This window comes from Atractosteus spatula, chromosome 13 (genome assembly GCF_055471065.1).
Source record: "Atractosteus spatula isolate fAtrSpa1 chromosome 13, fAtrSpa1.hap1, whole genome shotgun sequence".
NCBI classification, from domain to species: Eukaryota; Metazoa; Chordata; class Actinopteri; order Semionotiformes; family Lepisosteidae; genus Atractosteus; species Atractosteus spatula.
The window spans coordinates 24,628,548-24,651,794 of NC_142718.1; the positions used below are offsets into that span (position 1 = coordinate 24,628,548).

Sequence of the window (23,247 nt, forward strand, 5' to 3'; positions counted from 1 at the left end):
TTACACACTGGGGCAGTCAAAAAACACTGCTCCATGCTGAATGACATCAAAGAACACCCTCAATTTATGTCATTTTCAATGTTCAGAAATAATGCAGTTCCAATTAAAAACACTAAAAAAACCATTACAAAAACTGTTAAAGTTAGAGAGGTTATTTCTGACAGTTTAAGAAAGGAATCTAAACTGTATCTCATAGTAAACCCCCCAAAGAGCACTGAGAAGAAAACACCTTCTGCAAAGGTACACCTGTCTGTCTTCAGAAATGGATTACCCTGCTGCTTCTATCAAACCTTTGAAGATAACAGAGCCACTGCAATCAAACACAACTGCAGTTTACTGGTAGCAGGGATTTCAGACAAACTGGCAAAAACTTGCCATGATAAATCCTTAAGAAGCCTATTGCCAGCAGCTGGCATTGCAAGCACACTTAAGAAAAAGAAAAGTCAGCTTCGAACTTGTGGACAGATTGAGCAGTAGGCCCTATAACTGGCACCAGGACCCAAACTGGGATGCCTGACAAACCTCCTCAGGAGTGGTACAGGAAGTGTAATGTGACAGGAAAGGAGGGATTTCTGTGGCAAAACCAATTACCTAATTTAAACGTAAGAGAACACATTAAACTGAACTGAAACGCACGCCTGGGGAATCAAGGAAGAATATTACTGCCTCACGCAAAAAGGACATTGAGTGTCATGATTGTAGCCCCTCCCCCTTAAGGGCGCTCCGGCTCTTTCACATTTGAGTTGATTTTGTGCACCTGCTCCTGGTTCCCTACTAAAGCCAGAGGCTCACTCTGTTCCGGGCTCTGCATTGGTTTTCAGTACCAGCCGAGTCCAGGACCTGGAGTGCCTGGTCCCATTCCCCCTTTTCCCCCCCGACCCTCTGCTGGATACCGCTCCGGTTTTTAACTCTGTTTAACTGTCTTCGTTTTGGATGGACAACCCGGCTCTGGATATTTGCCTCATCAAGGATTTCCCTATGGAAACTCTTTGGACTGTTTGCTCCGGACTCACCCCCCAGAACACCAGTGCACCATAGACACGCCCCCTGTTTCCTTCCAGCCCCTTGCATGCCTTTTTCCCCGTGTTTTCCTCACTTCTCCCCGGATTGTGTTGTCTGCATAGGGTCCTGAAAGATCGCTTTCGTTACATTAAGACCAGTGAAATCAGTTACAGCAGATTCAGAAGATTCCAGAAAATATTCTAACAGACCGACAAAACAGACTAAATACACCTACAAGCCTTTTCGTCTGCTTTTTGGAATTCATTTTTTTAATTTAGGAATTAGCCTGGGCCCTTTCTTCATCAGTTTGAGAACCACACTGTTTTCCTTTCAAAAGGAAAAACCACATTCTTGTGTAGGGAACGACAAATTATTTCTGTAAGCTACTCCAGATATGAGGTAAATGGTGAAACAAATAACTTATCTGGAATAAAAAGTAGTATGCTGTTTAAAATTCATTTTAAACTATGCAACTTTAACACATAAAAACTAACATCAGTACAGTTCTTATTTTTAAAAAAATGACTGTTATTAGAGCAATTGATGACAACATGTGTTATATTTGTCATTGTTATGTAAATCAAGCAAGAGGATTCCCGAGGATAACTGTGGAAAGACGCACATTTGTTCTTGACAACAAATGCCAAAACTATCTTTAACATATCCTTGATCGTGATATCATCATTCCTGGAAAGCATGGAGCACGGGCAAAATTCAAGTTAGCGTGAAAGCCAGCTATGGAAGATCAATTTAAAACGTTTCACATGCGTTTTCTAATGTAATTATTTTTCTTGTAATCTGTCTTATTCAGTGAAACAAAACCAAGAAATGTACGTAAACATTCTTCTAATGTTGTGAGTTTTAAATGACACATTTTGATGATGATAATGATAAGACTTAACTAAAGCAACTTCTTTAAAAACAACCTGGTGTTTACAGTATTCAGAACAATTATCATTCATTTCTTGGCTAGATAATGCTTCTCTCTCGAGCACAGACGTTCGGAGTGCGTAAATTCCCATGGTTTAACAAAATGCAAATTATTCCAGGTGATTGCTTCTTGCACAGAGAAGGCACTTCATCCTATGTCTATTTTCCAGATTTATAATTGCTGTGATTCGTTTCTTCCTGGCTTATTGTGCATGAAGCAAATATTTTAGCGTCGTATTCGTTGAAAAAATGAAAGAATGATTGCCTTAGTTTTAGACGCCGCACTCGAGTCCAAACTATGGACACTGTTGATTCAAATCGTTTTTAATGTTGCTTGCATTTTAAGAGTCGCAATTCTGCTAAAATGTTTATCGGTCTTGAAAACATAAAAGACGAACCTGCCCCAGTCTCATGGTTTATTTGAAACGTTAACATTTAAATTATTTAGAACCATGAAATATCCAGTTATTTTCTCCAAGAACGCATTACGACCTGATTTGCCATGCTTACCAAGGTTTCTTCTTACACGACTGTCCAGATGTTTTCAAGTTTCTTCATAGTAATTACCCTTAACTGATTGGGCAGTTATAAGTCACTGAGGTAACTGGTGAACTTGCACCCTGAAGTTGGAAAGTACAGAACTTACGATTCCACATAGAATTTACACTCTGAAAAGTTTGGAACACAGCTAAATGAGAGCAGACACTTGTCCTTTCCCGGTCCTTTAATTTATTGCATAACAACAAAAAAACATTGTCCTTGGCACTTAAGAATTCTTGTAGATGCCCTCTGTTTTTAATAAATCCTAAGTGCGCGCAGGATTCTCAATTCAGAATGAACTCGCAGCAGTGGCAGCCAGAATCATAATCGCTGAGTCGGCTGTTTTGGCACATTATCCTGCGGAGGGAGTGATCCAGAAGAGCCGTCCTCCCTCCGCCTCACAGCTTTGCTCCGAGTCCCGAGACTCGTGCGCCGTGCAGCGCCATCTGCCGAAATCAAGCTGGAATTACAACCCCTCTTCTCCTTCCGATTCTCCAATGTTCACAGCTCGGCCGGAGCCTGTCGTCTTCCCGGCTCCATTTCCACAGGATTTTTACCACTCGTAACCGCCCCAGATCAGGACAGGATCGCGCTAAAGGTAAAGAAGAAGCTTTCAGGTATAGGAAGAGTCCGGGGTAGGGGGAGAATTATCGTCCTTTCTTAGTATTTTTAGCAGCTGTCGCTAGAGAGGGAGCTAGAAACTGACTTCACGCATCAGTTGGTACACCATGCTGATACTGGAGTGCCTCCTACCATAACAAACCTCTTCGTTCTACAAAGGATTTAAAGCTCGGGTCCGCAAATTTTACTTTGCTCCCAGTCCGCGGCAAATTAGTTATATTTTCTTATTCGTCGGTAAAATGACGCTCCTTCCTTAAAGTGAGCGAAACATAAAAAGGTTTTATTTAGCCCCCCTCGCTGTGAAAAGGTGCAATTATGCTTTCCTTGCAGCTCTCGAATCCGACCAATTTCTGTGTGCTGCTGGCGATGTAAATAGCCGTGTTTTTCCATGTCATTTTCTCAAAACATTCCAGCCTCAATGCTTTTAGAGGCAAAGAAAAAAGTCCACTCGCACTAAACAATAGCAATATGGAAAGAGAATTAGCTATGTCTCTGTAAAGCATGTAAAATACTTCATTACTGTCAACGATGCAAATGCACGGTGGGTAGTGTAAATATTTACAAGCTGTTTATTGACTGTTAATTTTTGCGGCACATAATCATTTTAAATATTGAAATAGATGTTTATTTACCGTTTCTGATCAACGCTTGGAAACGCGTGCATCGCCTGTCCTTCAGAAGGAAAACACAGTACTAAAATAACGTGCATACCTCAGAATTCTACACAATAATGCAGTTCTTGCGGGTCCCGCACGAATTCGTGTATAGAGTTCTGTTCATTCTTACTAAAAAGACACGTCCTACAATAGTTAATGGATAAGTTTCTAGATGATTATAGCTGCACAGCTACATATAGGTTGCCCGAGTTACAATCCCAACAGTTACCTAACAATAAACATTATTAATTTGGGGCTGGTAATGATCAGTTCGCTTGGAAATAACCTGCCTTTCAAAGCTTGCAATGGCATTTGTGTGTATTTGAAAAGTTTATCAGTAATGCAAGTAGTGCATTCAGGAAATCAATAGACAAGTAGCGCTGTTTATAAACATATCCAAAAGAGAAACGGTGCAGAAAACACAGATTAAGCACTTATGTGCTGTTAGTGAAGTACGAGGTAGGGAGGGAGGGGGGTGTAGCGACTCCAGTCAAAGTTCAGAAGTTCTTGTTGTTCAAGGGGGAAAATGTCTAGTGACAGACAACGATCAGACGACGAAAGTCCGAGCACCAGCAGTGGCAGTTCTGATGCGGATCAGAGGGATCCGCCGGTACCAGAACCTGAGGAGCAAGAAGAGAGAAAACAGCCCACAGCAACTCAGCAGCAAAAGAAAAATACCAAATTATCCAGTAAAACAACAGCTAAACTGTCTACCAGTGCTAAAAGGTAACATTTGTTTAGTTTTTTTTTGTAAATCGGCGTGTTTGCAGTTTCCTGAAGGTTAATGTTTTCTAACATATTTGTAAGAGAGGCCACCCTTACAGTCCATCATTAGGTCTAATTTAATATAAATGATGTTCTAGACATATGTTTTTAAACAATGTCTTAACGCATTCTTTTAGACAAATTAGTTTATGAAAGATGATTTTCTAGTTGATGGTTTCTTTATTTAAGGATAGGTTTTGAGTTCGTAACTCACTGAAGACTTCATAAACCCAACTTCTTAACATCTCCAGTCAGTTCTTACTGCTTAATCATGATTAAAAGGAGTCACTTTTTTACTATGTTCGTACGTCAGATATATATTGAATCATTCTTTTTTTTCTTTTGCTAATAATTTATGGTTGGAAGGATCAAGTTCTGTATTAAGGTAAAAGGATGCAATGCTTATTGGACTGAACAGGTGTGTTGGCTGCCTGAGTTTGACATTTATATACTGTTGGTTTCTGCCACTGTGTGACTTTGAAGTCTTGGGTTTTCATTTCCATATGTGTTTTTAACAACTTTCCTGTTGTTACTTTTGTGTGCCTCTAAGTCAAAAGGAGGTAGAACTGTAAGACCACATTGAATAGACTAATGACGTGGTATGATCACCTTTGATTTTGGGGGACATTAGGCTGCTGTTTACAATAAAATCACAGGCAGAGACCAGTAGCGTGCAGTGGAGTAAGATCTGACAGCTGCTGCAACAAGAAAATCACGGATTTAGATTAAGAACACTTTGTTGTCATACTTTAAATCAAGAAAAAAAAATTAAATGAAGTTTACAAAATGCGGGGAATAGAGCATAGAAAAACATTAAAATGAAAAAAAAGTGGAATATTTTCCTTTTACCTGTATGCTCTTAACTTAGTAACAGTATTAAAGCATTGGTTTAAAGCCCTTGTCAAATATGCCTGAGCAACCCCCTCCCTTTCTGTCTCATTTGCATATAAGCTTTAAAAGAAAATCTTTTGTGCAGGAAGTGGCTGGAACCTGAAGATTGCGGTCTTGTCAGATGCCTATAAAATAAACCTATATGGTGGTGTGAAGAGTGGCATTATAAGGTGAAGAGAAGGGGAGAAATAAATGCTGCAAAGTTTTCCTGTTATGGGATTCGGGTTATGCCTCTGAGAACAAAGAGGAAGCAGCCATGTTAGCTTTACTGAAGGGAAAGCCAGTCTTGCATTTAACTGCGTGGTGGTAGAGGGCAGTGTAATTCCCCAACTACTTTAAATTCTCAGAGTCTTTTCTCATTTTCTCACAGAATTCAGAAGGAGCTAGCTGAAATTACTCTGGATCCTCCGCCTAACTGCAGGTATGTAGAGTAGTTTGCGTTTGTTTTCTTTGGGGGGTAATTTGACTGCCAAATGTTTATTAAAATCTAAAACTGGTAGTTGCCATTTGATGTTTTTAGAGGTTTTGATATATTAAGCAGTTTATGAGATGCCAGTAGATATTTTCTGAGTTTTGTTATAAGGCTGGCATTCCAGGAAAATGAGATTCTTATGTTTTAGAATGTTTTTATTTAGCATTTTCAGTAGTACAATAAATACTGCACTTGAATATATACCTTGGGTTATGTGTATTAAATCTACCTGCATTTGGTAAAGGGTAGATCAGGGTTTCTGTGTTGCTGACTATATTGCTGCATCAGATTTTTATAAATGAATATTTGCTTTCAAAAACTGATTGGTGTCAGTTTGGGGGGAGTTTGTGTTTCTCTTCTGTGGTTATAACTGAATATCCCAAAGATTTTGTATTTAATATTGAATGTGGATCTGTCTCTGCAGAGATTCTTTACTCTCTGCAGAGTGTGTTATAAGATTTATGATAGCTTACTAGTATATCCAAGTTTCAACAGCTATCAATATTGTTTCTTCGACACATTGGCTAGCAAGAATATTGGGTATTGCATATTTTTATAGAATGTCATCTTATTTTATACCTACATTGCATTCTCTTAAACTGACAAAAAGCAGAAGAAAAATAATTCTGTACTTTCATAGATTATTTGCAAAGGAAGTGTTGTTTGGAACTGTTTTATTTTTTATGAAGTTGTGCAGCCTTTTAGGATTTTATGAGGTTGAATTTCTGTAATTCACTGTTATAAAGCTTATGGGTATGCATCTACATTAGGTATTTAAGTTACAGTATTACAGTTCTCTAAAGAACTTAATCAAGGCATTCAAATGTTTTCAAAGTTTTTTTACCTTCAGCTAAGGTATTTCATTTCCTAATTTAAAGGTATTTATAATGAGATCTACAGTATGTTAAAGTAATAGGCCTTGGAGTTTTACTTCAAGTTTTATTTAAATCTTAAGTACTTTGATCTGAGTAAATTATCAGAAATAATATAAGTGCTTAGGCTATCAGTTGACATACTAATGAAAAGTACATTAATTATTTTGACCATCAAAGGGCATTTTGAATTGTCAGTTGGGATTTCTTTTTTAATCTTTGTGACATTTAGTTTGAATAGTTGGTACTTTATGGATGTTTGTATTTCTAGTACTTGATTGTGCTCTTTATCAATAATTGTTTACTTTTAAATAAACGTACAATCCCTGATCTACACAAAGCAAACTAGGTTTTTAGTTCAATGCCCCTGTACCAAAACTCTGGGAATTGGGAATTGCCTGCACAGTTAGCAAAATATATTTTGAATTCAAAGCTCATCAGATGGTTTACTATGACAAATGTTATTTTTAGTACTGATATCATACAAGTAACTGCATTAGACTGCAATTCTATTTTCTTTATGATGTATTCCAGTGTAAACTTGTTCCTAAAAATGTTCTGAAGTTGGAATAGTGAACATTAATTTCTCTGGTTCCTAAATCATCCTAAGTATTATTTCTCAGGATTAAAATATGTTAAATGAAGTAGGGGTTTTGATGCAAGTTTCATAGGTTCCTGTAAACTATTGAAAGTATGGTGGTTATTTTCTCTTTGTAAGAGAAAATGATTTAAATGTTTTAAAAATTACAGTGGTATGTATGTTATTCTCTGCAGCTCATTTAGTGTTTTGTTGCAATGTCAGGTTGAAGTATGTATATACAGTAGCAGAGGTGGTATTGAGAAGCTGTTGTAAAACCTAGTTTTGAAACTGAATAATTAAATAAATTCCTGTGTCAAAAATATATATTAGCTGCTTAGTTTCGGTAATTAATAGAGCCTCCATATAATACATGCTTTTAATGGTTAGGTCTGTGTTCCAATGGTTATTCTTTATAAATAATGATGAGATTTTAGAACAATGTCTTGTTTGTTATGATTGATTAAAAATTATAAGTATTTTAGCCAAATCAGCATTGTAAGATTGTTAGTGAATTCTTTCCCTTAAGGTTGTGAAATGTTTGTTGGAAGATAAAACTGTTTTGATCTGATAGCAAACTGTACTGCACTAAGTTGCCTAGAGTAAAAGACTTGCAAATCTATAAGTCTCATTGCATTGTTGACTAATGCTGCTTTCATCAATGAGTTCCTGAGGTGCTGTATTAAGGCTCAAAGTTATTGTTTACAAAATTCAGATGATTTGTTTTTCTTCCTGAGGAACTCTCTTTGCATAGTTTTACAATTAAATACAAACCTTCCGATGTTACTACCAGAAGGCCTTAGAAAAAAGCCCTAATCATTATATGTGCATTTAAATTGAGGCAGTCTGCTATAAGACAACACCTTAAGAAGGCTCCAAAGCTGAAATATTATCTTTTTTGTTCAAATTTTCAGTGTGGAACTATAACTTGTACTATAACTGTCAAGTAAGGGAAGTACTACAATATCTGTGTTTGAATAACCGTGAAATTTCATCTTAATTTTGACTCTTCTACAACAGAATGACCTGAACATTGATAAGGCTGTTTAGCTGGAATATGCTGTATGAAAGATAAAAGCAACATTTTTCTTCAAGGTATAAAAATCTTTAGTATTGTCTTAAATAGCTTTGGTACACACTGGTTTTTTATGACATCTTGTATATTGTGTTATTGCAGAATTACATTGTGCAAACAGAATATTTGACAAGCTGTTTAAGAAGCCGGAAAACACAAAGAGGAAGTGGGATATGTTTTCAATTTAGGTGCATATGTTTGGTGTTCTCTTTTGAATTGTTGTAATTAGCCACTAAATCCTTTAAAAAGGTTTGTTCACTCCTGCTAGTAACACTATTAAGTGTGCAGAACACAATGTGGGCTGAAAGAAAATGGTAAAATTGATCTGTATTAATCATATAGGTGAGGTTGCAGAAATCTGTTGGCTTTTAAATGAATATCTCTTCATGATCAAAGGACGATTGTGTGTCTGTGTAAAATAATACAGAAAAAGAAATGCAAGCAAACAAAAGAAACAGAAATCAAACATGCAGAGCTCACTTTAACAAGATCTACAGTGTTTGCAATGGATTCTTCACAAATCAGGGCATTGTTATCCTGTTTAGAACTGAATTGGATTATTACAGATCTGTAGCACTTTACTTCCAAGCTAGACTGTTCATAGTACTGGTATTTTCATTGAGAGCATGCCTAATGGCAGTGGAATTCTCCTACCATAAAAAAGTGAATCACTTCATTATGCATCATTATCAGATTTTGTTCTTATATTATGCCATTGAATTTTGAAGAAAAAAATAGTGATTTTATGTCAGTTATTATAGGCTGTAAAAAATGGCGTTATGGAAATGGTATTTTAACAAAAGAATATGGGATTGTGAGAAAGGTTATACATTTTTAGAGAATGCTGAAGATTCGTTTTTTGTCAATTTTTTAAATATACAGAAGGTTTAAATGCAACTTCTATCTATCTGTTTTAAACAATGTAAATCTGTCAGTATCTGTTATACATTGTCACATTCTTCAGTTCCTGCATTTGAACAGGTGCACAAGATAAATTTCACTGTCATGTCTTTTTGATGCTTAGGTGTATTCTTTACTACTAAACAGTGATTTTATGAAAAGTGACATTCAGAAGGAAAGAAGCAGTTAAATGTCTTATGGATTTTGAAATATCTTTACTCTCTGATATTTTTACATTTTGTATTTTATCAATGTCCATGCTAATCTGAATTCATGCTATATAGTATTTCAGATTGGAGAGTAACAGAACAAAGGAAGACTGGCATTAGACACTGTTAACAGACTATTACATTTTATTGTCTTGATTATACGTATAAAAGAATTGTGAAGGTAATACCAAAAATGCTGTTTGCAGAGACAGAAATATTTAATATGAGTAGCTGAAGTTTAAAGTTGTAAAAGGATATACATTACTTGGAATGGGCTGTGTATTTTTTAAAGTGTATAGATGGTATAGGTTTATAACAGAGCTTCCAACTTAAATTTGTCGTTAAGGTGTGATTTGTGTGGTTATGAATCACAAAAGCTAATCATATTGCCAATAATAGTTTGAGTCACCTACAGGCGTCTTAGGTGTAAACTTCTATTTTTGTCAGATTAGGCAATAACCAGATGTCGCAAGGTGAGTAAAGAGGTATTACTTTACTATTCTTTTTTAAAGTGAAAGCAGAGTGTTATAGCACTATACCTGTTTGTTTCATTCTAAGAAAACACTGTTCCTCCTTAATGTCTAAGGTTCTCTTTTCTGTTTTGGCAGCCAAGTAGCCATTTATTATACAAGTGACAGTCCTGGTCTTTATCTAGTGCTGGCTTCAATCCAGCTGTCAAATTCATGGCAGGGTATATTGTGTCACAAAACATCTAGCAGACATTTGCACTGCTGTGAGGATCTGTGAAATGTTTCAGTGTGAATAGAATGGGTGCCAGAAAGTTATTGATCTGCAATCAGGTGAAAAAAATAGTAAACATTTTTGTTTGAGTTTGCTAAGCTGTGTTACTTTATTGAAGACTATTGGTGGTGTCCATGGACCGTATATAAAATTATTGGGGTAAATCATTGTTTTAGCAGGCTATGTGATTTTTAAAGCCAGTTTAATACACATTGTAGTAAATGGTTCGTGTTCCAAACTAAGCCATTCCAGGACTTGTCTCTTACAAACTGTGCAGTAGTTTAAGTAGGCAGTTAATTAATCCTACTTACAGTGAAGATGCTTTGCAGTTTGATTCATCATGAAAGTGTTTGGAGGAATCTACTGTTTTGAGACAACTCTAACATTGTTATTACTTGACCAAAGGGATAAATTGTGGAATCTGGTGCTTATTAGTAGTTAATAGTATCCAGTACAGCAGTTTAAGAAATGAGAAATTTGTATGCCAATTCACAAAGCCAGAGCAAATGATTTATTGTATATTCTTTATTTTTTGTACTGTTGAATGTACATTTGACTAATGAAACTGTGAGGTCTGTTTAGCCAGTATTAATGTTAATATTATTACTTTGTTGTAGGCTAATGGCATTTTTATCTGTGTAAAACAGGCTAGTTTTAATTTGAAGTCTATGTTGAAATGCCCTGTGTGTAGTAATTACATTAGATATGGTGACTCCTTGTTTGATAACTACTTGAGGCTACACTGCATTTTTTTAGTGACTAACTTTTTTTTACTATAGTCTCAACTTTCTTTCCATTTGATGGATTCTTTAGAAGATTCGTATGGTTAACCTAAAGATGCACTTGATAATGAACCAAGTAGCGTCAGTTGTAATTTACCTAAGCCTTGGGGCAGTAGAAAAACAAGAAGGAGCAGTTTCCTGTATTGTGCAAGTATCTTTAAACAATTGATTATTACTAAGCATTCCTGAAATGCTTGGGCTAAAATCTGTTTTTGGAAGCTACCACCAAAGCACCAACTGTTTGTGCTTTTTAGGTATTTTGGGAATTCTTCTAAATTCACTGTGTGAAACTAAAATAGGCAAATTGTAAATTAATACTTCTTTTAAGAATAGGAGCTGATGATTTGCCCTGTGTCTATAGCAGGAATATCCACTGGTTTTAAATTTAAAATAACTTATCTCTGTGGTTGCTTTTGCTGTCCTTTTTCACAAGATTTCAGTTACTCTGTCCCCATAATCTTTTTTTTCATATGCACATTCCTGTAGAAGGATGTCTGTTCCCCACTGAGCCCATCAGTCAAGGCTGATAACAGATTTGAGCTTTGTCATGGATTGGCAGTTTGGCCTCTTTCTTCGATAACTATACCACAATTACATTTTGCTCAAGTGATATCTTTTATGACTGCATGTGTTACAGTAAGTGCCCAGTGCAACTACATGATGAAAAGAATGTTTTGTATACTTCCTGAGTTGTACGGTATCTATAACTTGTCAAGCACTGTGCAGAATGTCATACGATTCAGTTTTGCAGATAAACCAAATCTTAGATGCATACATAATTCTGTACAGCAAGAAGCCTGAGTAAGATATAAGCCTACTTTGTAATGAGATTTATCGTCTGCCTTGTTCAACACTGAGCTGCAACACTAAGTTGTCTGAATTGCCGTCTTCATTTGGGACTCTTTCACATTGAACTAAGTGCTCCTATTGCTTAGGAAACTTTAATGTATTAGCCTTAAATTAGTTTTAGATTGTAAGGTTACTGTATGGTGTTTGTAATACTCAACATAATAGCTGCTGTTAACCTTCCAATGTGTTTTTTTAATTTATTCTTGTACCTTTCATTTGCTCGACAGCTTTCAGTTATCAAAGATGTTTCAGTATACAGTATATTAAAGTACTACAAATTATTTTTAAAACAAATGAATGTAGATATCACAGAGTATACTTAAATTGGTATGCTTAGATGCTAATCCGATTGACTCTCATGTCTGAATCTGTGATGTTTCACAGGACTGTTTGCCCAAGACTACAAAACATCTTATTTTCCTCTCCCCCTAATCTTGTACTCTTTCATGCATTATTTCAAATGGGGATTACCTGCAGGAGCCAAGTTAATAAGGAGAATGAATCAGTTCTTGCCTTCTGTAAGGCCCATAGTTTATCTTGTGCCCTTGAAGAACTACCCTGTCACACTGAAAACTGGAAATTTAGAATACTCAAAGAAGCATTGTGGAAACAAAAACTAGGCCTCTGTATAGTTGTGTTAGTTATGGATGAGCCCGTGCCCCTCTTTAAGGAGAAATTTGCTTACATATCTCCCTTGGCTTTCTGACATACTGTATTGGGTTCTCACCTACTGTACAGTATTTACTCTATCACTGACACTGAGGAATTTTTTCCATTCCATACTTGTTATAAAGAAGGAAAAGGACACTAAAAGAGTCCTGTCTTACTACATTCGCAGAACAAAAGATTTCAGACCTTCAGGCCAGCTGCTTGTCTCTTAGAAATATGCAGACAAAAGAAAGACCAGATTCAAAACAAGCCATTTCAAATTGGTTAACTGATTTTATTGCCCTGTTCTTTGAGCTCTGCAAAAGATGTTTCCTCCCATCAAAACATTGTCTAAGGGGTCTTTCCACAAACCTGTAGTTAAGAAAAAAATCTGTCTGATTCTGTCTGTCTCACGCTTTTGCTTGCTAAAATTGAGTACAAATCAACAGGAGGGAAAATAAACCTTGACTTAATGAAAATGTTTGCAACTGAAATTGAGACCATATGCAAACATTCATTCTCTTGATGGTTTATGTATCATCATGGCAATTAAAAAAAAAAAATCCTTTAGGGTGAGTCATTGTTAATCCAGAATTTCTAAACAATTTTATTTAGTCTCTTTAAAAAAAGAAGGCCAAATTATATTGTTGAAATGAATTGTCACATTTAAATTTATAAAAAGCTAAACACCCCATGTCCATTATGAGATGAACACGGATGAACCTGACTACCAGATTTGTGTTTATTCATCCATGTAGAGATGTTTCCACATTTGAAGGTGAGTAACAAAGAAAATGTAATCATTCTCCACTCATGCTTACTAGCATGCTTTTCTAGCAGCATAGAAGCACTAGGTATATTACAGGAGATTGAATGTTAGGATTCGATTATTTTAAAACAAAAGTGGAACCTTTTTTCCACTGAATCTAACCTATTTTTCGTCTGATAAGCATTTTAATGTATTAAGTGAACTCTAAACTCTCAAGTGTGATTTCTCTGTAAAGCTTGCTCGTGTGGGACAGGGCTTGAGAAATTTAATTATGCATGAAGGACGTGTGAAATCTACCCTGACTGCTTTTGAACGTGAATTTAGCTCCCGGTGTTTGTCTGTGTTGGCATAAGTGGAACAAAGCAGATCTGTACTTTTTGTTCCTGTAGTAAATAAAATACATGCATTAAACTGAATTTGTAATGTATCTTTAGTATAAGATAGCTACAGTATAAGCAAGCAGTTTGAAGTATGGGTTTTTAATGCTATGAAAAAGTCAATAACATATTGCTAAGCTTGTCTGAATTCCTTTTTGTTTGCCATTTAGCACATAACCCACAATTAAATGTCTTGGCAATTCCTTTTCCAACAAGTCAGAGCACAGCAGCTTTATTCCTAGCTCTTTAGTACAGTTCACAGTATGTGATGGTAATAATTGGAAGGCCCATTTTGTGCACATGAATGTATTTTGTTTTTGTATGGCCATGTGATCCACTGTCATTTAAGTACAGTGAATATTTAAGTGAAGATCTTAAACATTTACTAGCGATAATATTGCATGAATGTGTTCATAGCAGAAAATAATTCAATGTTCTTTTTGCTGTTTTGCTAGGACTACATTACGATTTGTAATATATGTACCAAATGTAGCAGTTAGTAACATTGAAAAGCATTCGGGAATTACAATTTTGTAGTTATTTCATTGTGCAGACCCCTGCAATGTTGCAGTTTTTGCATTTTCTTTGAAGTTTTTGCTGGCATTAGACTTATTTTTTCCCAGAAAGTGTTCAGTTTGAGCTTTCACAATTTGACTTAAAATATTTAAAAAATGTTAATCCATCATTTGTAATTCAACAAAATGCGGCTTCATTGGAAGGGGTTCAATACTCTTACAAGACACTCTTAAGAGCTGTTGTTTAGCCTACTACTTAGACTCTTGACAGAGCTATTAACATTTTTTACTTGTTTTTTTTTCTGTTGCAGCACATTAGGCATTCTGTACTTAGTCAAGCAGTCCTTAAATCAGAGTTCTTAGATGTAAACATGACACTTCACTGTCTGCGTCACACCTGGTTTTTGTGAAAGCCCAGGCAGAGGCAGCACTTGCAGCTATACACTACTGATTGAAGTTTGTAGTATTCAGAAGATTAGAGCTGAAAACGTTACATGTGAACTACATTGCTTACCACTTCCTGGTATTCATTTCTTTAAATAGAACTACTTTGCTTCATTACCTTGCAATTCATGTGGGCTGGTAGTAGTGCCCTTGCCACAATTTAACTAGATGCAATGTACACTGTTATTTAATTTTAAGAAGTTTTGAATAATATTATATAATTAGCTATTAACTGTAAACCCTAATCTCAAACGCTGCGCAAGTACATGAAATACAGGGTACAACATAAGTCCTCAAGATATTTCTTATATATACTTTAAACTGGAAATCAAAGAACCTGAGTATCTATGGTTTCAGAAACAAAAATGGATCTGGCATAATGATTAAATGATTTTGGCATCATTGTGATAATTTTTCATTCAGCACGGATAGCAATGCACTCAAGTGACTTTGACCATTGAATAAGCACTAAATCACCTCATTAGTGAGAGAGCTGATTGGGCCCAGGTGAAGAGATTATTTCAATGTTGAATGTCAGAAAGAAAAACAAAGAAAGAAACCAATATGCCAGGTTTAACAAGAGAGCAACCACTTTGCTCTATTATTATGTTGGAGTAACACCTCAGATGGCACTACTGTGCAGCCAAATCCTCTTTAGTGATAAAATTGAAGTGATGTGTAGGTTACCCTGATGCACATTAGCAAATGCTGAAACGCACAACTATATGTTACCGACTAGTGAGTACAACTGACTAGTCGAAGGGGGAGGTCCAAGTGTGATGGCCAGGGCAGGAGTATGAGGAGGACTTTCCTGTGGGCTCATGTCCAGGCCTTTTGGCAGTAATAGGATTTAATTTATTTCACATTTTCACTATTATTTCACTGTTTCACAAGACAGCAACTGCAACTTCATAGAAGTTTACCATAGCTTCTAGTGCTTCTGACAAAGTTTGAAAACAGTATTAGCCTGAGACTTTCACAGCACTTCCTTGCTGATAAATGTTGATCAGCATAATGCATTTACCAACTGTATGTCATATTTGTTCAGTAATATGAGAGTGCTTTCTCCTAATATCTTTTAGATTTTAAAATCAGGAATTTGTTGGTTATAAGCAATGCATTTTTCTTGTTCTCACTTTGTATATACAGTATGTTAATGCATGACTGCCTACTGTGATTGAGTAATCAGTTTAACTTCTTTCTGGTTTTAGGTCTTTAGTTATGTGACGTTAGAAGATGCATGAACTAATCTCTGTGGCTAAATCTTACATTTCAGTAATGTACATTATAGTTTAGCAAACCATAATACATTTTTCAATGAAAAGGAAGTCATTATACAATTCTGGAACCATTCATTGTGAAAGGGCATATATGCAACAATGTCTAGACTTATAGTTGAAATTTAGCAAAAGAGAGCAAAATGTGTTCATGTTGTAGAGTGTTGATAGTTCGTACTAATCCTTATTATTAATTTATAATGTGTTCTTAAATATTTCTAATGATTGTAGAAATCCAGATATTAGTCTAGAAAATGTAAGTTGTCACAGCATTCCAATTTAGCTATTATTATGTTTTTTTCTGGATAAGCATTACATTCATGGAATGGTATTATGCTTTGCAGAGTACATATACAGTCGTTAACAAGGATTGTAGATTTGTCTGTTCTTTTATACCATAAATATAATGACGTTTGTAGCTTCAATTCTAAAACAAGAGTAAATGCCAATAAAATGCTATTTTGTAATACTGTGTATGCTCTTATTAAACCCCATTTTATAACTCATTTGATATTTATTCAGGCTTCTCATTATCAGCTCTACTACTCAGACAATCAAAAGAAACAGTAGAAGTGTGTCAGTGCAGAACTGATAGAAATTGTACATGGTGTTATGCACTGTAAATTGGAACATGCATTATGTTATTTTGTACTTTGGATAATGGAAAGTGCAAGCTGATGTTATGTACGAGTAATCCTTAATTCTTTAATACTTGACTGACAGCAGATAATTAAAAAAAACTTCCCATATTATACATATCAGTGTTTCAAAGGAAACAAACATGTTTCCTTTTAATAAGTCATATTACCCCTGCTTAGGGCTTTAATAGCCCTAGTAGCCCTAGCCAGCAGAATACAATGCAAATTCCTTTTCCACAGTGAAATATGATCACACAGTTATTGAGTGCTATAGTTAAAAAGAAACAAAGTGGAAGGGAAGAGACTCATGAAACAAACTTTTAAGCTGTGCTTTAGAAGTGTAATAGTGTCCTATAATATATATATATATTAGTGGTGCTGTTGTCAGAAGTGAAAGTACTATATGTACAGATGCAGCCATTCAAAATGCGCGGGCGATACCGCATTATTTTGCGGCACGCTGTACGCAGTCTACCGCAAGCTACCGGTAAATACCGCGAGTTACCGTAAATTCTCCTATAATACGACAAGCAAAATAATAGTATCCGGAATTTCCGCAAGGTGGAGCTAATAAAGCTCAACCTCTCATGTTTGAGCTGTGGCCATCAAAGTCTTTAACGAAGATATTACTAATAGTATTAATAATGAATGACCTTGGACAAGCTGTAAGTGTAAACTCAAAGTATTGCCCTGGTCAACATTCTTTTTTTCATTGACCGTCTTTGTAAAAGTAACACCACAGCATTTTGCAATCACGCATTTGTTTCCAATCATGCAAAGTACAGTGATTCACCATGCCTTTCACATGCTCATAAAAGAGATTGATTTAGGAACATAAACATATTACCGTATGCAAACTGTACTGTATACAGTATGTATATGTATATTTAATGTCTTAACTGTGCCCGTTTAAGTATTGAATATTCATATCTAATTTTACCACTGAAGGGAAATCTTAGTAGCTGAGCATAAAAAGAATAGGAGCATACTGCAACGCGTGTGAAGGCCATAAACGATATTAATTTTGGAACATAAACATACAGTATATGGCTGGTCTCGGTACTTTAAAGAAAACATACACGAAACATGGTTTCATTATGACCAGAATCGGTCTTGAGATATTTTTAACTTGATTTACAGTATTTGAGAGGTATGTCTTAACACCGATACTACAGTGCTTAAGTACTGCTCACGTATATGTTTCTAGGTTTATATTATGCATTTCATACGGTCAAATTACTTTTGAGCAACTAATAAGAAGCGCGAAACGGTATGCGTTTTACTTTCGTTTTGTGCTGGGACCCGTGGATTGATTAGAGATATCAAGTACATACAAGTCATTTTTTAAATGTTGTAGTTCGTCTTGAAAAAATGTTACGAGTACATCATCTATCAACAATTACACAGGTTCTGTTTCCATATTGCGGATTTTGGTTACGTAATATTATTTTGTGTTTTTTGATTCACAATCAGACAAATGCAACATAAATTGATATCTTTGTCTTCTAAGTATCTTAATAAACTTTCAGCATAGCTTTCTCCCCGTTTAGATTTATTTTGGGATCAAACGTGGAAAGATTAGATTGTAATCGTTTTTATTTTTTAAATACATTTTAGAAAAGTGTAATCTATACTAAAAAGCTGTACACCACCTGCTATAAAGATACATATTGTAATACTTTCGGGTTCGGATAGGACAGACACAAGAACTCAGACTTGCGGAGTTAAAGCAAGTTAAAGCCTTGATTTTATATATCACCTTTAAAAGTGGCATCTCAAAGCAAAGTAAATACCCAACACTGATTGTACCCATCTGTCATGCTAATAAAGCAGCTTGAATTGAATTGAGGGGGGGGGGTATATTTGCTTTGTGTATAAAGTACATTGTGAATGTTTTCACAGCCTTCACTTTGTCGTTTTTATGCCATTTTTTGACCACGCACGAATATTCCTATGTCCGTATCTTCGCAAGGGAATCAGTGCGAATTTTAATACTAATTAAATGACCGCGGGCACTTTCCACCCCCTCTACATTCTCAGAGTAGAACAGACTAACCTTCTAATGAAAGACGGTCCACCCCCCACGGACAGGAAAAGTGCCCACAGGCACTTAAACTTAATATGGTCAGTAACAGTAAACAGTAACATGGTCAGAAGGAGCACGTACAAACGTTTCCGAAATAACCACATGTAAGACTCTGATGCTTAAAATGTTTAGGGAGAAAGTGGAATACTGGTGTGTATTTTTTCTTTAAACTACCAATACCAGCCATATACAGTCTGTAACGTAGGGATTTCTATATGTCTTTATTTAGTGGTTACATTAGTGACAAAGGCTAAACTTTTAGCTTCAGTAACGTGTACATATCTCCCCTTTTTATAAAACGACATGGTTAAAAACTGTTCCAGAGCCACTGTTGTTTCATCAGTGAAAAGTACATCATGAAATGCCTCTCCCTGTTCAATCCACTGGAAAAAAGAAAAGGAGCATAAAGCTTCTGATGGTCATAAACGATATTCATTTAGGAGCAGCATCAGAGGTATGTTTTTAACTGCACTGCATTGGAGAGAATACCATAGTGTGTTTTTTTTTTTACTCCCTGGCGGAAACTGGCTTCCAGAAGAATCAGTATGGCTCAGAGATTAAATAAAACTTCACTCGCACCAAACAAATGTATATTTCTAAATATCACAACATGATCGAATTTAAGTCATTTTAATAACAATGAATAGTCACCTATGCGTTACAATATAAACATTTATATTGATTTAAATCGCGTTTAAATCACCTTTATTTAAAACCCATAAATAAAGCTGATACTGTTTAGACTTTTAATTATTTAACACTGTATTAAAGCAGCACGATACACAATGCAACGTAAATTGCTATCTTTGTCTTCTGTGTAATAATGTTCACCTCTCTGTCCAGCAAATTTACAATAGTAATAATAATGAACTTTATTGTATATGGCGCCTTTAAAGGTGGCTCCTCAAAGCGCTTTACAGGTTAAAAACAATACTGTTAGGCTGGGAAAACGATTTTTTTTTAAGAAATACAAAATGAGATATAATGATATGTTCCGGCTTAGACATTAACGAAGAGCATAACGCGTGTACTGTATACACTCCAAGTACAACCCCCCTCTCTGCAGGAGTGCTGGCTGTGACGAATTGAACCGGTTTCACGGGTATTTTCAAAGTAGGAGGCGAGATTTCCAGCGAAAGACACCTCCCCCCCCCTCAAAAACCCAGTAAGTACAGTACTTACTAGTTAAAGGCTAGGCTCCTCAATGAAATCGCTTTAACATGCTAATGCGATGGTGTAACAGTCCGGGCGTGGCAAGCTTCTAATTTCAACCCGACTACGGCGAAAGGAACCCTTCTTTCATTAGAAGACAATGAACATATTTTAGCCCTGAATGAATTAATAGCAAACATGGTTTACATAAAAGTCATTTTTCCAAGAAAGTTTAGCCTTTGTCACTAATGAAACCACTAAATGAAGACATAAATATAAAAATCTTAAGATTTTTAAAATACATGACTTTGCTAAAATTTATTTGAAAATAAAAACAATTACAACCGCCAGGGGAGGGATGTTGGTTTTGCATAAGGGGCGGGGCTATGGAAATTAGGTCTGTTTGGGAATGTGTAGTTACATGTTCTGGCTGTTTGTGAATTATCGTTGTTGAGTATGGAGTGTTGAGGTATTGATTTTGTGTAATGCTTTATGTTGAAAATTGAGGTGGATTTTGTTTATGATAAATAGGATAAACTGGGATGTGAGGAAGGTTTGGTTTTGCATAAGGGGCGGGATTATGATAATTGGAGGACTTTGCGAGAGTAAAATGGTTTGATATATTTGATTTTGTATTGTGGTTGTTATCTATGTTTTTGGTTGGTATTATGTTTATATGGTTGTTTTTGTTGGTTGGTTGTTATTATGGTTATTAATAATACGATCTATAGTTGAAATCTGAGCCTAAATAAAAAGAAAAAGAAAGTGATTAGGTTTATGAGCAATCTAATTACTTATTCGTTTAAAACGCTATATAAAATAAAGTTTATTATTAATTTGCTGGACAGAGCGGTGAACATTATTATGCATAAGACAAAGATAACGATCCTGATCAGTTTAGAAATCTGTGTACGCTGTAAGGTTTTTACTTCTTAAACTTTTAAAATACACGTTTTGAATGGAAAGAAATCCTCTTCCTGGTACAGTATGTATAGCAAACCAGCACGTCTTTTTTCTCCAATCAGAGGGGTGTCAGATGGTGTCAGCCAATCACCATTCTGAAGCCCTACCATAATCTCTGGTATGGGGAGACCCCAGAATTCTGTCCCATAGTTTAGACAGATGATAGATACTTTTATTGATCCCGTGAGGGAAATAAAGTAAATCATTTTCATTTTAGGAAATTATTAAACGCTCGGTTAAAAGCAAAGGAGATTGTCTGTTATAGTGGACATAAAAACAAGAGTTCGCTGGCATTATATCCTGGAAGACACAGACCGGCGCCAGACCGGTAAAATGCCTGATGAACTAGGGATTGGACAGTTTCCAAGTGCTTGTACAATCGATGGAAATGTTCAAATAAATGTGCAAAAGAAATAAACAAAATAATCATTTATTTCTTTATCATATTGGGTAGCTAATGTCCTCTCTTTGCTAGTTAGTGGCTGTGTTTCTGCATTGGGTAGCAACGGGTGACTGTTCTCAGGCGGAAGATGTAAACAGCTTAATGTTCGTGTTAAATAATTTTTTTAAATTAAAATTCATTCTATACAGCAATCGCATATTTGGGTACCGTTTCATAAAACTTTCATGCTTAAAATGTTTAGGGAGAAATGGAAGACTGGTGTGTATTTTTTCTTTAAACTACCAAGACCAGCCATACACAGTACAGTTTACATACATACAGTAATGTTTATGTTCCTAAATTAATATCGTTTATGACCTTCAGATGCGTTATGCTCCTCTTCTTTTTATGCTCAGCTACTAAAATTTCCCTTTAGTGGTAAAATCCATATAAATATTCAAAACTAAGCGGATTAAAATGTGCACAGTAAAGACATTAAATGATTAAATCTTTGCACTACCAACCAATGCACCACGAGTGCCCCTATCGGTCATTTTGGCCAGCCAATCACTTACCGCGGTGCCCTCCGGTGCCCTGCGGTGGCTTGTGGGTAGGTTACTGTACCGCGGGTTTTTACCGCGCATTTTGAATGGCTGCATCTGTAGTAAACCAGATTGATTTGACCACATCTGCAGCCAGTGTCAAGTATGCAGCTCATGCTATGGGTTGTCCCTGTGCCAATATGTGAGTGTGTCTGTGGCATGTTACACAGCGAATTTCACAGGTTAAGAGCATACTCCTACAAAACATTAATGCAATTCTATTTTTTCAATCTGAAATTACCTATGAATACAAGAACACCATCTTATTTGAAGTGTTTAGGGCTATCTAGCTCTTTTTGTTGCTAGCCATTAATTGATCCACAGACCTTATCCTGCCGTTCTTGAAAAATAAACTGTGTTGTCAGCTGTGTCTTCTAGTTTGTATTTCTCTGTTGATTCTGAAGAAGGCCTTTGGTTTGACTTTCTCAGTCCCCTCAAGGATTTTGAATGCTTGAATGAGGTCCTGACATTGTCTTTATTCAAGACTAAGAAGACTCAGTTCTTGAGATTGTCAGTTTAGGTTATTCTTTTGAGCCTAACAATGTATATGATCTAGTGCTTTGGAGAGGTTTTGAAGCATCAATATCTCAGTGTGGAGATGAAAATTGGGGTGATGAATTTAGCCTACTTTATGAGCCCTGTATCTGCTTTTTAAAATTGTTTACAGACTGTTACTTTTTAAAACATTTTTAAAAGTTAAAGGGGAACCGCAATGCTATTTTTATATTTCAGGGTTCGAAAGAATCAGCATTTTTTTAAGTACATTTCAAATCACCATAAAAGTAAAATGTGCACAGTAATTTTTAAAACCTCCAATTTAAATCACAAAACAGACAAAAATTTCTAGGTATGCACAACTGAGATTTAGAACGAGGCATCAAAAATTCCAGTGATGGAAAGTGACCGTATTACATTGTAAACAAGCAGGCTCTTGAATATTGTACATTTCTTTCAATCCAATAGAAATATTGCGATTTCAAGACAGTTTTGCCAGCAAATACTACTTGTTAACTCTACATGCAAATCACTCTGGAACATTTAAGAAGTGAAATGTTTGCTGCACAACCTGTATTTATTCACTCATACGTTGCATTACATTAGTCATTACAGTGACTAGTGAGCAAGAAGGGACACTTCACAATACAATTTGCACAAATTTTTGCTCTGGTGCGTGGTGAGACCAGCAGTTTCTGACAACTGGTGACCTACAGTACTTTCACATAGTTCACTATTTTGTGCTTCATCTGATATTTGTAACATTTTTCTATACCTTTGATGAATTTATTTTGTTATCTGGATTTAATAACTGGTATGAGAAACTAGGACTGCACTTCTCCTTTAATTTTAACAATGCAGAATCTGTATAATTTCCATACAAACTAATATTCATGCACTGTACAGGGCAGTGTTTTCATCCGTGGGCAGTAAAATTGCAGAACAATATACACAACTTATGTATTCCTATGTTATGCTTACTATATTGAGTCAAATCAACTTCCATTTTAGCAGATT

General features: G+C 35.7%; 1 protein-coding gene across 2 annotated transcripts in view; it reads left to right on the forward strand.

The window, feature by feature from the left end:
• The first annotated feature begins 2,944 nt into the window (after positions 1-2,944).
• ube2e3 (ubiquitin-conjugating enzyme E2E 3 (UBC4/5 homolog, yeast)) overlaps positions 2,945-23,247 on the forward strand; it is a 51,814-nt gene continuing 31,511 nt past the window's right edge. Inside the window, exons 1-3 of one of the 2 annotated variants that reach the window (XM_088930514.1) lie at positions 2,945-3,070; positions 4,269-4,475; positions 5,776-5,826. In XM_088930514.1, the coding sequence (XP_088786640.1) occupies positions 4,276-4,475; positions 5,776-5,826 (251 nt within the window). In that variant the 5' untranslated portion in view covers positions 2,945-3,070; positions 4,269-4,275. Of the gene's footprint in view, positions 3,090-4,268; positions 4,476-5,775; positions 5,827-23,247 lie in introns of both variants that reach the window. The other variant, XM_088930515.1, reaches the window with a different exon arrangement.